At 35.6% G+C, this 16,715-nt stretch overlaps 1 protein-coding gene across 1 annotated transcript in view; it reads left to right on the top strand.

The window, feature by feature from the left end:
- Nucleotides 1-16,715, top strand: part of ACSS3 (acyl-CoA synthetase short chain family member 3) — a 145,074-nt gene that overhangs the window by 51,174 nt on the left and 77,185 nt on the right. The window contains exons 4-7 of the mRNA XM_027592708.2: nt 1,563-1,697; nt 5,280-5,420; nt 15,223-15,303; nt 15,384-15,479. Coding sequence (XP_027448509.1) covers nt 1,563-1,697; nt 5,280-5,420; nt 15,223-15,303; nt 15,384-15,479 — 453 coding nt within the window. The remainder of the gene's footprint in view (nt 1-1,562; nt 1,698-5,279; nt 5,421-15,222; nt 15,304-15,383; nt 15,480-16,715) is intronic.

The following is a 16,715-nucleotide window of genomic DNA, read 5'->3' as shown; positions in this document are numbered from 1 at the left end:
TAGAAATGTAGAAGGGATTCTTTTTTTGACGGAAAGAGACTAATTTTGAATTTATTAAATTATTCAAGCTTTGATATATTCTATATATATTTTTAATTTGATATGGAACTTACTTTCATTTATTCTGAATTCTAATCTTAGGGAATGTTGTCTAGAATTATTTTTGTGAGTATTGCAGATGTTAAAATGTGAACTCTGTTCAAATGTCAGGTCTTCAAAAATATAATAAAATGAAACAAGACATTTTTCTTTTATTTCTTTTTTTTTTCTTTTAAAAGGCAGCTTGATACAGGGTGAAAAGAAAGGTTCTGTAACCAGACAGAACTAGCGCTCTTTCTGATTCCACCACTTGTAACCTGGGGCAAGCTATGTAACTGCACTGAGTCTCAGCTCCATGAATATTAAATGATATTCAAAAAGCAGACAGTATGATATATGCATAACTTGGTATAATATAAACCTTTCCTAGATGAAATGCACTATAACTAGAAATCAGAATTCAGGAATGGATGCACTATCTTGGATTGATTATCTATCTCCTGAATAATTTATGATCTGCCTCCTTTGCTTTGGATTTCTTGGTGAAGAAACAGTGTACTTAAAAGGATAAAGACATGTTTGTTTCTGCAAATTAATGACAATTTTGGTTCAGTTCCAGAAACATTTATTGAGAGCTTATGGTATGGTGAGCATTGGACCAGGCATAGAAGACACAGAGATAAATGGGATCCAAATTTGGCTTTGGGGTCTTCCTGTTCAGTGTGGGGATGAAGGAACATTTTGACTATAGTTGGACATCTGGGGCCTGCCCAGAATGGAGATTAACCCTGACTTCTTCAGTTACCTCCAGGGACACCTTTGGGCTACACCACAGTATATCTTGGAGAAGGACTAGTAAGTTATCAGGTAAAGAAAAGTGCCGAGTGTAACTTAATGACAGGTTCAGGCTTTGTGGGGCTTGAAACATAAATCATTTGGGGGCCCTTTTAAGAAAAATACAACAAAATTACAAATAAAGTATTTGACAAAAATGAATGTATTTAGAATGAGAAAAGAATCATAAAACAAAAAAATCAGAGATTCAGGTCCCTTTTTTTTGTGGTCACATTTAAGCAGAGATGCTGACGTAAAAAAATGTTGTAACCCTTCCTGTTAGCAACAGGCTGACCCTGCCCACCTAAGAAACACTACAACTTCAGCACCAACCAGCCAGTATGGGGGCCTCGGTAAATATGGGGCCTCTAGGATTGCATGTCACCTGTTCAGGGCAATTCTACCTGGCTTCATGAATTCTTTGGGAAATATTTTTTAAACAGCTCATACTTACTGGCCCAAAGCATCACTGAACAGGAAGTTTGGAGCAGGTAAGTGAGATCTCTGTGGAAGTTGTTAGGTCTACAACATTTACAAAGGGTTTATTATTTTCAGGTCATTTACTCAATAGGGAATGGAATTATTACACTTCTTTAGAAATGTTAAATTGCCAATCTGCACCTGAAATATTGTGCTCACCTAATTAGTATTGCTCAACTTTCTCAATTATTGTGATTTTTCTGTTGTAGCCCAAGGTGGTTGTTACAGCATCATTTGGGATTGAACCTGGAAGAAGAGTAGAATACATTCCCCTTCTAGAAGAAGCACTGAGACTGGGACAACACAAACCAGATAACGTGCTCATTTATAATCGTCCAAATATGGTAATATGAGTATTGAATTTGGTGCTTGCTGATGGTGATGTGCTAAAGGATGATTCTAGTTTTGACCATGTGAAAAAAACACTAGATTTATAAACTATTAAATAGACTTCCCGAATGTCACCATTTTTGCAAAAAAAAAAAGGTATGAATTATGTTTTCCATCTTTATGAAAAAAATAGCTTAAAACAAAAAGATTGAAACACATATAATATGTAATGTTAATGAATTGGATTCTATGCATAGTCTATTGTGTCATGTATTAATTTAAATTATAATAATCACAATGATACTAACAAACACTGTTTACCATATGATGTTTGATACTCTACTAATGAATAGTTTAAAAAATCTTGCTGATAACTTATGAGCTAGGTAACAGCATTATTCCTATGTTATGTAAGAGGAATCCAATAACAGAGATAAAATAACTTGCCCAGCTAGTGAATCAGGGTCATGATTTGAACACACGCACTCTGACCACATTCTTGATCCCTCAGCTCTCCTGCCTTGTGGAGTGGTATGATTAATTTGTATATAAAAAAGTTGTCTTTTAAAATTTTCGAGAAAGCATTTAGTCTGGAAATAAAACTATGTTCAGGAAAATAAAATATGAATATTCTAAACAGATAAATTATTTTGTGATCCATGAAGGAAGAAAAAACCGTCTAAGACCACAATGAATACATCTTACAGTGCTTTTCGTAGTAAATTTGATCTAATGATCACCTTATTTTTATATCCATGCAAGTGTCAGCTATTTATAGTGGAACCAACTTGGGTTCCTAGCAGATTAAAATTTTTTGCAGAAGAAAAATGATAAGAATGCAGAGAATCATGTAATTTTATGGAACTCTTGAGAGGTTATCTGCAGAAAATGCTTAAATGACAAGATATAAGAATAGAAAGCATTAAAACTATGTCATTTTGATTACCACCTAGCAATTCCCATTACCACATTAAATTTCTGTGTAGAGTTTTAGTAGTCTGTGGTTCATGAACTGCTGCACTCATTGATTTTAATATTCTTACTGTCTCAAAGAATTTTGAGTTTCTTCCAGATGCCCTCAAGCATATTTTTAAGAAGGCTTGTTGCTGTTAAGTCAAGGAATACAGAGTCAGCAATAAAAGAGGCTTTGGGGTGCTCGCTTCGGCAGCACATATACTAAAAAAAAAGAGGCTTTGGGTATGAGGAGGTTGGAGGAAAGTTGGGAACACACACACACACACACACACACACACACACACACACACACACACACACAAAAGCGTTTCTGTGAGTATGTGTGTGGCATTTGCATATACATAAACTCACGAATTTGTATAGAACTTACACTAAGCCCAAAGCTAAGTACTTTCATATACTTCTTATTTAATTTTCACAAACCAATGAAATAGATGCTATTCCTGGCCCCATTTTACAGATGAAGAAACTGAGTTATGGAGAGGTTCATAGCCCAAAGTCACAGCTAATAAGTGGTGCCAAGATTTGAACTTTGGTTCAATGACTTTTAATCAACAAGATATATGCTATTTCTTTTACTTTATAAACACACTTGAAATGGAAAGGCAAGTTTCCTATTCGGATTTTTCTAATGCAAATCTCTTCTCTTTCCTCTTTATAGGTAGATATCCCCTCCTCCATCCCTCCTTCCCATAAATGGCTCACTTTCTCTCTCTCCTTTTTTCTTGAGACTCTGCCCTCTATTTTGACTCATCTTTATTTTAGATGAGGGCTTTGGATGTCTCTTGCCCTGCTTGGTAGGCCTGCTGTTTAGTTAGTAATTAAGCCCGGTGGACTGGCTTTGCTTTCAGTTTAGAGACACAAATTATGAGGCTCAGTGGTGTGTCTCATTAACCAGGATTGCATTTTTGCCAAAGGAGGTAAAAACCTTGCTGCCATTCTGAAGCCTCAAGCAAGCAATGACAGAATCAAAAGAACATCACATCAGTCAACTCTGGTGCTCTGCCAATATGGCCTTTTAAGAATGATAACAGGACGTGTCTATAGAAGTAAATGTATATATGTAAAAGCTAATGATGATTTTTCCCTCTCTTCCTTTTGCCAAGTCTTCTTTACATATATCTGTAAAGGATTTTCTTAGCCTGAAGAATAACCATTCTTTTAATCCTCATTTCATTCGATTTTGTGATCATTCAATTGACATTTTTCATTATGCAGTGTGATAATTTTTTTTATAGGTCTGTTATTGTAATGTCAAAGGCTTGGTGATTTGAAATTAGTTGTGTTTATCTGATTCATAAAAACAACTGGAAATATACAATCTGGTTACAGTTAACTATTTTTATTTATCTCATTGGCACATTCAGGGTCTATCAGAGTGAGGCCAGAGAAGCCAGTTGGGCCTTAAACTTCACCTTTATGCAGTTCAATTCTGATTGTTATCTATAATGTGTTTATTCACAAAGGCATTTTATTTGTGATATTAGGTTGAAGTGTTATTTTGTAAATGTACTCATTTAAATATATGACCATATTTACAACCCTGATTAATATATTCAGTATCCTGAAAAATGGAAATGGCCTGGCTTTTCTAAATCCCTCAGAGTCTCTGGGCTTCACTGGGGGATCACCTTGATGAAATGAATGGTTACATATTCTCTTTAGATGGTGGATCTTACTAACTTTCACTGAGGAATGTGTAGCCTTGCCTGTGCCTAAACTAATAAATTCACCAAATATAAACTTCCTGATGTGTCATCTGGAGCTTAGTTAACATTTCAGAAAATAATCAGGCATGTACTGAATCTTAATTCTGCTTAAATAGCTGTGACTCCCCATTAGAATAATTTTTCCATAAGCCACTTCCTTACTCTTTATCTATCTGGCTTGTTTTGTTGGCAGTATTTTAAATAAAGAGGTCTAATCTCTTTTAATTGTCTCTAACTCATGACTCTGTTACCATGAAGTTTACAACACAGAGCCTGGCTCAAGGAACAAAAAAGGACACAAACATTTCTACCATGTTAATTATTAATTATGTTCATTAATTTTCAAAACAAATTTTTGTTCTTGAAAAAGCAAAAATTGATTTCTCCCCCATCCCTGAAAATGATTTAATATTTTCTCATTTGGAAAGACGGCCACAGTATTAGTTCTAAATTGCCCTTGTATAAAGAAAAATTTTAATAGGTTAATTGACATTTCATTGTGAAGACTTTAGTTCCAAAAGAGAAGAAAAGAAGTTAGAAAAATAGAAATTGGTTTATAAAGTTAATAGTGTACATATGTTTGTGGAAAACATGAACCTCTGTTAGTTAAGTTCTGACTGTTGATGAAAACATGACTGCATCACTTTGGATTTCTTAAAGATATCCTTAGATTTGAATAGAACATGTTCTTTGGTCAGTTCAAGTTGAAGCCAACATTAAACTGTTGGACTTTTTAGGAATATTTTTAACTCATGACCCTGAAATATGTAGTCATCAATCTGATACTTAGTGCTATCTAGGCCTAGACTTTCAGTCAGTTGCTCAGACTAATATATATAGATTTAGTCAGTCTCCATTGTTCCACTGTAATCTCCTTTGTTCAGTGCATATTCTTGTATACTTCCTGTGTAGGAGGCAGTTCCTTTGGCTCCAGGTCGTGACCTCGATTGGCATGAAGAGATGGCCAAAGCACAGTCACATGACTGTGTTCCTGTTCTTTCAGAGCACCCGCTGTATATTCTTTACACATCTGGAACAACGGGACTGCCCAAGGTATTTGCTCTCTGAGGGATAAGTATCTGTAGCAGCAGAATTCTTGCGCACCGAGAACATTTGATTACTGACTGAGAATGCAGATTATACGTAGTGGATTAGACTTGGGTACTTTATATCTTAAAGGAATGTTGTGTTTAAATCTTGAAAAATATTAATTACATTTAATGTCAAATGCTTTGCCCCGATTTCTTCCAGAATCTTCACATATATCAGCAAGTTTCAATTGCTTTAGTAAGCTCTTAAGATGAATGGATATTTGATCAAACATCAGTTGGTTTAATACAATTTTATAAAACTGTGTTTTAAATGAAATATTTTTATTTTCTAAATTGAGGTATAACTTTTGTAGAGTATGGAATTGATTTTTGATCTAAGGGAATTTAATTCTTTGTTATAAATGCAAGTTTGAGAATTGACCTAGACAGTTTGAACAACAGGCAATTTATCCAGAGTATTGAACTATGCGGTTTGCAGCACTGAAGATACTCGAGGATTTTTAAATCCGCTTACATGAAAGATGTTTTCACAAAACAAAGTTAGAAGTATCAATATTTTTGAAGGTGTCAGATAACAAATAAAATCACTTTTGCCTGTATCTCCAATTAATACTGTTTCTTCATACAACTTCATAAAGGCTTGCCATGTCATCTTCCTATTCATTTTTATTAAGGAGTTCAATAGTCATTGAATCATAAAATTTTAGTGGGAGAAGGGACTTTCATGATCACTTGCATCCTGGAGAGCAGTGGCCTCTTTATTAATATTCGATTTCTGTAGCATCAGAGTTCTGAGAATATAATTTGTTAATATTCTTAAAATAGTGGTTCCATTGATTAGTTTTTAAAAAGAAAAATTAAGATGTTCCATAGAAAACTCACTTGCTTGTCAAAAAAGGAAACATTTGGTAGGGAATATATTCTCTCTGAGGACAGAGACCATGTTTTATTACATTTTAGTCTACCTTTGTATCTTGTATGTAGTTGGGTACTTAATAAATTTTTGTTGAGTGCATAAATAAATAAGTAAATGCATATACATAAATATACTTGTGTCATTATAGAATCAAACTCTTTTGATTTCTGTAACAACTCTGGTCATCTGAAAAATATTCCTTCATGGTGTTGACTGTGCCTTGTTCAAGCAGTCCAAATGATCTTCTGAACCCAAACCTTAACCCTCCACCTTTTGCAATTCTGCATTATGCACCAGCCACCTAGAGTCTAATTGAATGTTTGGCTGTAAAATAAAAGGGGATTCAGAAAGTTATAATCCTATAGGAAAGTATCAACATGAGAGGAAACCCCTGACCCTGAAAACATAGTATAACCTAACCAAATAAAAAAGAACCCTCCAAAAATCACTTTAGCTCCTATAAGCCTGAAGGATTCTTACAAGAACATTTCTGCCACTTCAAGAGTTTAAATTACCCTGAACTTCACCATGGCCTGGATGGGGATCTTTATGGCAGGAACAGAAGAAGAGTTTGTCAGCAACTCAAAACTGATTCAGCCAATGTGGGAGAAATGACAGTAACGTATACAGTGTCAAATTTGAAAAGTGGTGGTTCATGATTCCAAATACAGAAGGATCCTAGCTTTTTCAGGTTGTGTCTGGGTCAAGAACTTCTCTTCTGGAGTCCTAGATGCCCAAACTGCAGATAGTTTGAAGATTCAGTCATTCTTATTTTCTTCCTAATGTGCCATCCTAAAGATAATCTATTTCACATTATAGATCTCTATGTTGAATTCAGCTCCATTCAATATACGTGTATTGCGTGTTCATTCTGTACTAGAAGATAGGAGTGAACCACAGTCCCTTCAGTCTAGTGGTTTGAAATATACATGAACGCAGATGGTGCAAGGTAGACTGTGATCCTTGCTCTAAAAGGACAACACTATTTCTTTCTCTCTCAGGGAAAAGATGAGATTGAATAGTATCTGAAGGATTACAGTCAGTAAATTCAACAAATATGACTGAGCACCCAAATATGTGTCTGGCTGTCTTTTTAGAAGTTTGTACTCTATAGCCAGGGCCCAGGCATGAAACAGAGAGCTATGGAATATGTGAAAAGTGTTAGGAAGAAAAATAAAGCATGGTAATGGAACCCAGTGGTGGGAAGAGTGGGAGAGTATTCCATCAAAGAGTGGTCAAAGAAAGCTCTTATAAGATGACATTTGAAGGATGGATAAAACGTCTTCATGGAGTGGCATCACCGAGAACAGAGCAGTGTAGGCAGAAAGGGTTAGCATAAGCAAAGAAAGTTTCCAGGATGGCTAGTGCATCTGGTACAAGTGAGGAGAAATGACTAGATATATAGGCAGGGGCCAGACTCTTAAAATTTAGCCAAGAAGTTTAGGTCATATTCTGTATATAAGGAATGGAGGACACTAATGCTACTTAAGAGGGAGAGAAGAACATGAAGGAAGGTAAACCCTTGCAACATTTTGTTGGGAAGATAGGTACACACGATGGAGGCAAGGAGATTTGTTTTCAGGCTTTTAGGACTCTACTTAGGATAGCACACTTAATTAAAAGAAATCAGATTTTGTTCACAAGATAGGAGTGAGGCAGAGGAAGGGTCCAAAATTTGACACTGTGTTCTCAGTGGGTTTTGAATATTTACTAAACATAGGAGGTGGTTTAGGGCAGGGGAAACTGCGAGTTTGGGGACACCTTGAGTATGATGCATCTTTGGGACATTAACGTGGAGGTGCCTAGCCAGAAGTTGGAGGTGAAGGTCTGGGTCCAAGAAGTGCATCTGGGTTGAGTGATAGACTTTTGTGGGTCATCAGTGAACTCTGGTGTTTAAGCATGGGAGTGAGGAGATTTTGCACAGTAGGGCATGCAGAAGGGCAAGAAAAAGTAGTCATCTCTCAGGTCCCTCAGAACTACTTCCTTCATCCCTTTAGTGCACTTTAGAATTTCAATTGTATTGAAATTATACATTGTCAACAAATCTTTATACTACTTATTTTATTCTACCTTATCCCTGCTAGTTTTTGTTTACTTATCTTCATAACATTGCATGTTCTCAGAGGTCTTAGAATGTATTTCATACATCTTTGACTCCACTATGTCACTGTCCTAAAAATTGGGCTATGATAAATCCTCAGAAAATTTGTTAAATGATCTTTTACTTCTCCAGTTCGTTCCCAGACTCCTCTTTATTCATAAGATTCTCATTTCACTTTTGGTAGGTATAATCAGGATTAATGGGATCTGAAATTTTAATATTTGGATTCCCAGAATAGAAGTGCAGGAAAGATGAACACACATATATTTATGAAGCATTTAAGTATAAATTTCATGTCATCATATAATTTGTTCTCTCAATCTTCGATCTTCATGAGGAAAAATAATGTTGTGAGTAAAAATACTCATTTCTCATAGGCACATCTAAGACACTCATAAGGCAATCTGTTCTTTGGTTAGAAGTTGCAGATATATTTAGGGCATATTTGCATCTCTGCATCTGCCAACCCTGGATTTGTCAGGTTGCTGTATGAGAGGTTAATCTGTCAGCTGCTGTAAATAATCCAGCAACCACAACTGAGCTGCTTTGCATACATTTCTGTGGTGTTGTAGGCCTCTATCCTATTTAGTTTGGGTGCCTTTATTACAGATACTTCCAAGTACTGCACAATGGAAGAATCCTTCATCTTGATGGGGTGTCCTTTGGGGAGAGGGAGATATAGTGATGGTCATATGTATCTTCTTCCAGCTTGATATCATGAAGGGACAGTGATAATCACACACACGCACACACCGAAGGAACAAAACAAAAGTCCAGTGCCAAAGCAGAAAAGGAGAGCAGGAGAAAGGGGGAAAGAAAGCAAAGGATTGAAAAGAAACCATGAGAGGACTTCATGCTAAGTGAAAGAAGTCAGGCAGAGAAAGACAAATACCATATGAATTCACTTATATGTGAAATCTAAAAAACAAAACAAAACAAAACAGAAACAGACCTATGGATACAGAGGACAATCTGATTGTTGCCAGAGCAGAGGGGCTAATGAGATAGGCAAAATAGGGGAAGGGGATAAAGAAGTACCATCTTCCAGTTAAGAAATAAATAAGACACAGGGATACAATGTACAAACTATAAGGAATATAATTTATAATATGTAACAACTTTGTATGATGACAGATAGTAGCTAGATTTATCATGGTGATCACTTCCTAATGTACGTAAATATTGAATCACTATGTTGTACACCTGAAACTAATATAGTATTGTATGTCGAGCGCACTTCAAGAAAAGAAAAGAAGGAAGGAAGGGAGGAAGAGAGGGATGGAGGAAGGAAGGGAGGGAGAAAGAAAAAAGAAAGAAAGAAAGAAAGAAAGAAAGAAGAATGGATAAAGAAGATGTGGTTCATATATACAATGGAATATTACTCAGCCATCACAAAGGATGAATACCCACCATTTGCGTCAACATGGTTGGAACTGGAGGGGATTATGCTCAGTGAAATAAGTTAAGCAGAGAAAGACAATTATCATATGGTTTCACTCATATGTGGAACATAAGGAATAGAGCAGAGGACCACAGAGGAAGGGAGGGGAAACTGAATGGGAAGAAATCAGAGAGGGAGACAAACCATGAGAGACTCTGGGCTCTGGGAAACAAACTGAGGGTTACAGAAGGGAGGTGGGTGGGGGCATGGGGTAACTGGGTGATGGGTATTAAGGAGGGCACATGTGGTGATGAGCACTCGGTGTTATATGCAACTGAGGAATCATTGAACACTATATCAAAAACTAATGATGTACTATATGCTGGCTAACTGAACATAATAAAAAAAAAAAGAAAAGAAACAAACCAGAAAGAAGCAAGTGAACAAAAAAGAAAGGAAGGCATGATGAGAAGGTAGGTAGGCCTTTGGTCCCGATGTGCATTTACACAATTTATGTCACCTTTATTCCTACATGTTAGGTGACATTCATATTTCCTACCCTAGAACAAAACATGGGAGAGAGTCAAGTAAAAAAGCAGTGAACTTTTTTTATCTGTGGTACAATGCTTGCAGTTAAAATACTGAACTTGCTATACCTTTGCCTCTTATCTCACAGTTGTTCAGATCAATAAAAAATTATATTGCTGCTAAAGTATCCTCTGAGAGGCAGCTTCAGAGTCCTCCAAAAACCTGCAGCAAGAGATTTTATGTTTGATGCACTACCCCAAATGGAACCATACAATTCACTAAGTTCAACAAGTTTCAAAGCTTTCTCCTGAACAAAGAAGACTATTTAAAACAAGAATTGTATTTTTCTTACATGTGCTTATTCACTCAACTGTTCACGTATTGAATCAGTCAACAAATGGATTACATGCCTACTGCATGGCAGTTACTGTGTTGAAGATGAAGAAGCATTCTCAGAATAGGGGGGAAGATGCAGCCCTCAGTCCAGCTGGTCACTCTGAGGACATGAGCCAGGCCGGGAGCCAAGGAAGGATCAGGAGAGACACATAACACAAACTATGGGGTTGGGGACAACTTCCAGACGAGGTGGCACTTTCATGATGTCTTTAAGTAGTTCTCTGATGAAGTAGGAGCTAACCACGTTCAGGGAAGGGGTGGGGGTGGTGTTACATTCTAGAAAAAAGGGATATCATCAGTGAAGCCATTATAAGAACAAGATTATTATTGATCTGTTGGATTTTTTAAGTAATCAGAACTCTATCTTTTATTTCTCAATTCACTTGACCCCAGTCATCATCTCCTGATGGATTTCTTGTATTTAGGTAAAATATTTACCCTTTCTTTTTGTTTTTTTCCTCAACTTGTCAGGCTGAATTGAAACACGCATGCACATACGCATAAGCATATATATTTACACATAGATTTGTTTTATATAAGCTTGTTACAGAGTAGGATGAGAAAGGGGCTCAACTTAGAAAGTATGAAGTTTTGTTGAGTACTCAAAACTTCTCTTACCTGAGTATTTTAAGATTTGCTTTTCAGATTTTTATAAATCAACTAAGGAAAAAAAACACTTAGGATGAAGAATCCTAAGCTCTTAATCTTACCACACTCAGTCTTTCTTCTTCTGCTGCTAAAACCCATGTTGTTCTGTATTTTTCTTAAGTTGTGGCAACCAAAACTGCATACCACACTTGATGCTGACATGTTCTCTTTTATATTTTATGTTTGACTTTAATGGCCCCATTTATGATATTTTGTGGTTTTCCTTGTTTTCAAAGGCAGCTCATTAAACTGGAAATCATAAAGAACCATCTGGGATGATTCTGTGGTCCTATTTATGGGTGACTAATAACCAGCCTTTAATTTTACCTGTGTGGATTGAAGTTTTTTAAAATGCCCATATACATTAAAAATGTATTGTTATTGTTGTTATTTTGTTTGTTTTAAAAAGTACCCTTACGTTGTCTCCTTTTGCATTTTTGAGGTAGAATTCACTTTCATGTCTTTATCTGGGGTATAGAGTGTTATTCCCACTCAGAAATCTTTCAAGTTCTCCAGTAGACTTTAAGTGTTATGACTAATACTACAAATACCAGAACAGTATACTGGCAGGTTACAGGGCTTTTCTGACAATACATTAGTTCATCCAATGTTTTAATTTTTAAGGTAGATAGAATACAAGTACATAAGGAAAGTAATAACAGACATTCAAGAGCAAAATGCAGCATGCTTGGATTTTAGGGGTAAGCACTGATAATGATTAAGTGTTTTTGCCTCATACTTAAGATTTCAAATATGTTTTATTTATTTATTTATTTATTCATTCATTCATTTATTAATTTATTTTCAAAAAGATTTTATTTATTTATTTGTCAGAGAGAGAGACTGAGGGAGAGAGCACAGTCAGGGGGAGTGGCAGGCAGAAGGAGAAGCAGGGTCCCCGCTGAGCAAGGAGCCTGATGAGGAATCATGACCTGAGCCAAAGGCAGACGCTTAACTGACTGAGCCACCCAGGTGTCCCTCAAATATGTTTAAAAGAGTTTTTAGTTTCTGATTTATTTTGACTATTAGAATATAATGATTTCATTTTTGAGCATGATTTATGTGTTTTCAGAGACTGAACAAAGTTTCTCTTTTGCATTTTAATTATCATTACCTCGAAAATGTGATTACAAACAAGCAGCAAACAAAAAAAGCTTTATCATCTTATTTTTTAGTCACATATTAATATTATAATAAGGAAATTCTCTTTTTCAACCTAATCTTTCCATTTTTATTTTACTTTCAAGCTTTCTATGAAAGATCTACATGAAAGAACATGGAATTATGCAGGTTTTTTTCCTACACCATATCAAATACTCAGAAAATTGGTAATTATTACCCAAATATTTTGGAGGCAAAGACCAAATTTCAGATCTATTATCTAGATTAATGAATGGTAAAATACTTGACAGAAATATTTATACTCATCCTTAAAAAGATAGAAATAAGTGGATATCAAAGACCAATGAAAAACAGACATCACGGCTTTTCTCTATTTGCTCCATTTCAGTTGTTTTTAATGAGAATCTTTGATGGCAACCTTTAGTTGTTTGGACATTTCTGGCTTTTGAGTGGTATCAGCACAGGGAAAAATAAAAAGCAATAATTGCTAGAACTAAGGAAATATTTTTGTTAATAAGATACTAAATTATAGATACTTTATAATTTCATTTTGTTTATTATTTTTTAAAGATTTTGTTTATTTATTTGACAGAGAGAGATATAGCAAGAGAGGGAACACAAGCAGAGGGAGTGGGAGAGGGAGAAGCAGGCTCCCTGTGGAGCAGGGAGCCCGACGCGGGGCTCGATCCCAGGACCCTGGGACCGTGACCTGAGCCGAAGACAGACGCTTAATGACTGAGCCACCCAGGCGTCCCGATACTTTATAATTTTAAATGTTTTTTTCATGCACGGTCTCATTTTTAAGTCCCACTTTTTTGGCATCAAATGGATTTAAGCACTCACCATTTTCTGGGGAAAGCGGCATTGGTTAATAATCCTTTAAGGAAGGGTAAAGGATAAAGTCCCCTTGAGAGGTAAATAGAAATTTGATAGTTTATTCCTTTAAATTATCTTTTTAGTTTTACAAGTGAATTACTACTCGTGTTTTTTTCTAGCCTTTTCTTCCTTTTTATCATTCTCAGTTGATTTGTCTTACCCTTTGTGCCATATAATCTAAAAATGTACCTAGTTATAATAATATTTAGAATTATTGATAACAGTGAGCTCTAAATGCAGGGACTGGTAGATGGACAGAAAATTCTAAAACATCTTAAATGAAATCATTACTGACATTACTTATCACTGTCTACCATAGTATATGGAGAGCATATTATCTATGAAAAAAGGCTTCACTTTTTCTTCTCCACAAAATGAATAAAAAATTTGCAAGTTGATGACTATCAAATTCGTCAAGGTACTGAATCATAAAAAACGATCTCAATAAAACAAAGTAATGAGTGAAGTTCATGGAAGATAGTACAGAATATACTGGGAAAATGCACGTGTGAAACCTACTGGCAGGGGGCTAAGGATTACTAATACTCCGATGGTGATCAGGAGAGGCAGCTGCATGCTAACCATGTCATACAATGTAGAAAGTAGCTGTCAAATGCCAAGGAAGCTGCATGAGACATTTGCCAAGAGGCCAGGTGTTTCTGCTGGTAGATAAAATGTGTTCCACAGCTTGATACCTGTGTTTTATTAGTGGTACCTGAGGAGAGCAGCAACTTTAGTAACTAGTGGAAAGTCAGTTTGTTTTTCATTTCTCTGATTCACGTATGCAGCTTCTGAGTTATGCTAGAACGTTTCAGCTAGTAGTACGTGTATTAGGGTCGTGTTTGCCTTTAGGTAAAAGAATTATTTTCTGCATAGAGTAATATTAATTGCTCTACTAAAGGAAGTTTCAAAATTCATGTGAGTGAAATATAGCTTGTTTTTTTAGCAAGCATTCACTTGACCATTCTGAATATTCACATGGTTAAGCCTTTTTAAGCCAATGATGATTAATGTTTATAGTGAAGCAATAAATGCAATTATTAAATTTATCATCAGCTTTTATTTATGGTGACTCTTGTGCCAGTTTTCCAAATATTAATCTTGTATTACAGTTGAATATGTTCAATATCATGGATAGCTGCTAGTTTCATGAACGCCTTAACACTGTGATGTAGCAATCCCTACTTTTGCCCCAAATGTAATAGAAGGCAAATCTGTCAGCCTTAGCTCCGGCCCAGGAGAATTGCTTTGTCAGAATTCCAGAATTCATCATTAAAGGATTGTTTAGCTTTAATCCTATAGTAGCACAATCCCCAGTATACCATTATAATGAGGCTCCAGTTAGAATATGACTTTATTTCCTCTAAGCATCCTATTATTATTTAATAATATTAAGGAATAGCCATCCTTATGTTAGCCTGTGTTTGAAGAACGCAATTACCTTTGACTTTTCTGTGCACTTAATTTTGAGAGTTTCCTTTTTTGGTCTGGAAAAATGTCTGTAAATGTAATGTCGTTAATTTATGTCACCCCTGGAAAAAAATTTTTTATTACTTGTGGTTCTGTGAGGCCTTAAGTTTTCTTTAGAAAGTCAAGAATGGTCTGTGAAAATGGATTCTAGAAGTGAACTGATGTAGACAAATGTTTCTGTGTTTATGATTGAGGGAACCAAATAAATATTGATGTAAATACAATTATATGAAAGCCAAAGTAGTATGTAGTTTGTAGAATAAATAATAATTTGAACAGGGACTTTTTAAGATGGATAGTGTGAGGGCAGAGAATCTTTTAACCCACTGGTTGCTGACGCTGACTTCATGTTTTCTCTCCTTTAGGGTGTTGTTAGACCCACTGGGGGATATGCTGTGATGCTAAACTGGACAATGTCTTCTATCTATGGACTTAAACCTGGAGAGGTAATCATGGCTTTAAATTCATGATATATGACATTTCCTTGGTGAACACTTACGTATTTTATTATCTTCTTATTTTTTAGGTGTGGTGGGCAGCCTCTGACTTAGGCTGGGTTGTTGGCCATTCCTATATCTGTTATGGACCTCTTCTGCATGGGAACACGACAGTCCTATATGAGGTAATAAAATGAGATTAATACCACCTAAAGATAATTTTTTTTTTTTACTGAAACTTTTAAAAGAAGTAGTTTCTAAGTGGGAACAGAAAAATTTGGATTGGGGGCAGGAGACATTTTTATATATTCTTCCAGTTAAAAATATGATTTCAAAAGAGAAAGGAATAAAGAAAAATAATAGCCAGCTTTTTAAATTGTGCTGAACAAAGCCAGTAAAAATTATATTACGAAAAACATATACTAATCAGCTTGATGTCTATCCCTAAAGGATTTCTAGAAAGGATTATACCAAAGTTATTGCAATAAAATAATGTTGTTGTTTTTTTTTAAATAATCATTCCCTTTGAAGTAAACAAAATAAACCACACTGAATACCTATGATGAATTGTGGTATAGATAACACAAATGTAACAGAGCTGAAGGTGCCACTATAAGTATTTATATTTAGAAGTATTAAGCTGCATTTAGAGCTGAAGAATATACCGTTCTTGTGCATTTACCATCAGCTTTTTTTTATTTTTTGAGTTTATTTGAAATATGATTTTAATACCATGAAAGGGGCTCAGTTGTTTGTCTTTATCTTGGAATGATGTGCTCAAGAAGAGTGTAGCTGTTTTATAAGTATTTTTATGTAAAAGATTAACTATAATAACTACATTCTAAAACCTTTTATCTCTACTCTGGTTTCTTTCCTACACTGTGTAAACATCCTCTATTCTTTCTGATAACAAAACAAAGCTTTTTAGACCTTTGCCCACCTCTGGCTATCCCATCTTTATTTTCTTCTCCACTAAACTCCTTGAAAAAAGTACCAAATCCACACTTTTTGAATTTAATATTCTTCTAGTCACTCCATATCCCACTGTGGTGCAATTTCTGTCCACCTCGCTTCCTAGAATCTACCGCAACAGAGGTCAACAGTGACTTCATAAGTGGCCAAGTCAAAAGGTTTTCAGTCTGATTTTCTTTTCACTCTCTCGGCACATCAACCATGCTGTTTCCTGCAAGTAATTCTCTCTCCTCTTGAGCTCCATGTCCTTTTGCTGTTTTTCTGTCTGTTTCTTCTTCCTGGCATGACTTTTCCTGTATCTTTCCTTACCAGGTTAATTCCTACTATGCTTGAAGACTCTGCTTAGATGTTACCATGTTTTCAAAGTTTCCTCTTACAGCCTTTGGTTTTGTTTAGTGCCCTTTCCATGGTTCCACTGCCCCCTGAGCATGTGTCTATCACTGATCACT

This window comes from Zalophus californianus, chromosome 9 (assembly GCF_009762305.2).
Source record: "Zalophus californianus isolate mZalCal1 chromosome 9, mZalCal1.pri.v2, whole genome shotgun sequence".
NCBI lineage: Eukaryota > Metazoa > Chordata > Mammalia > Carnivora > Otariidae > Zalophus > Zalophus californianus.
Note: the sequence above shows the minus strand (reverse complement) of the source record. Positions and strands in the feature narration are given on the sequence as shown.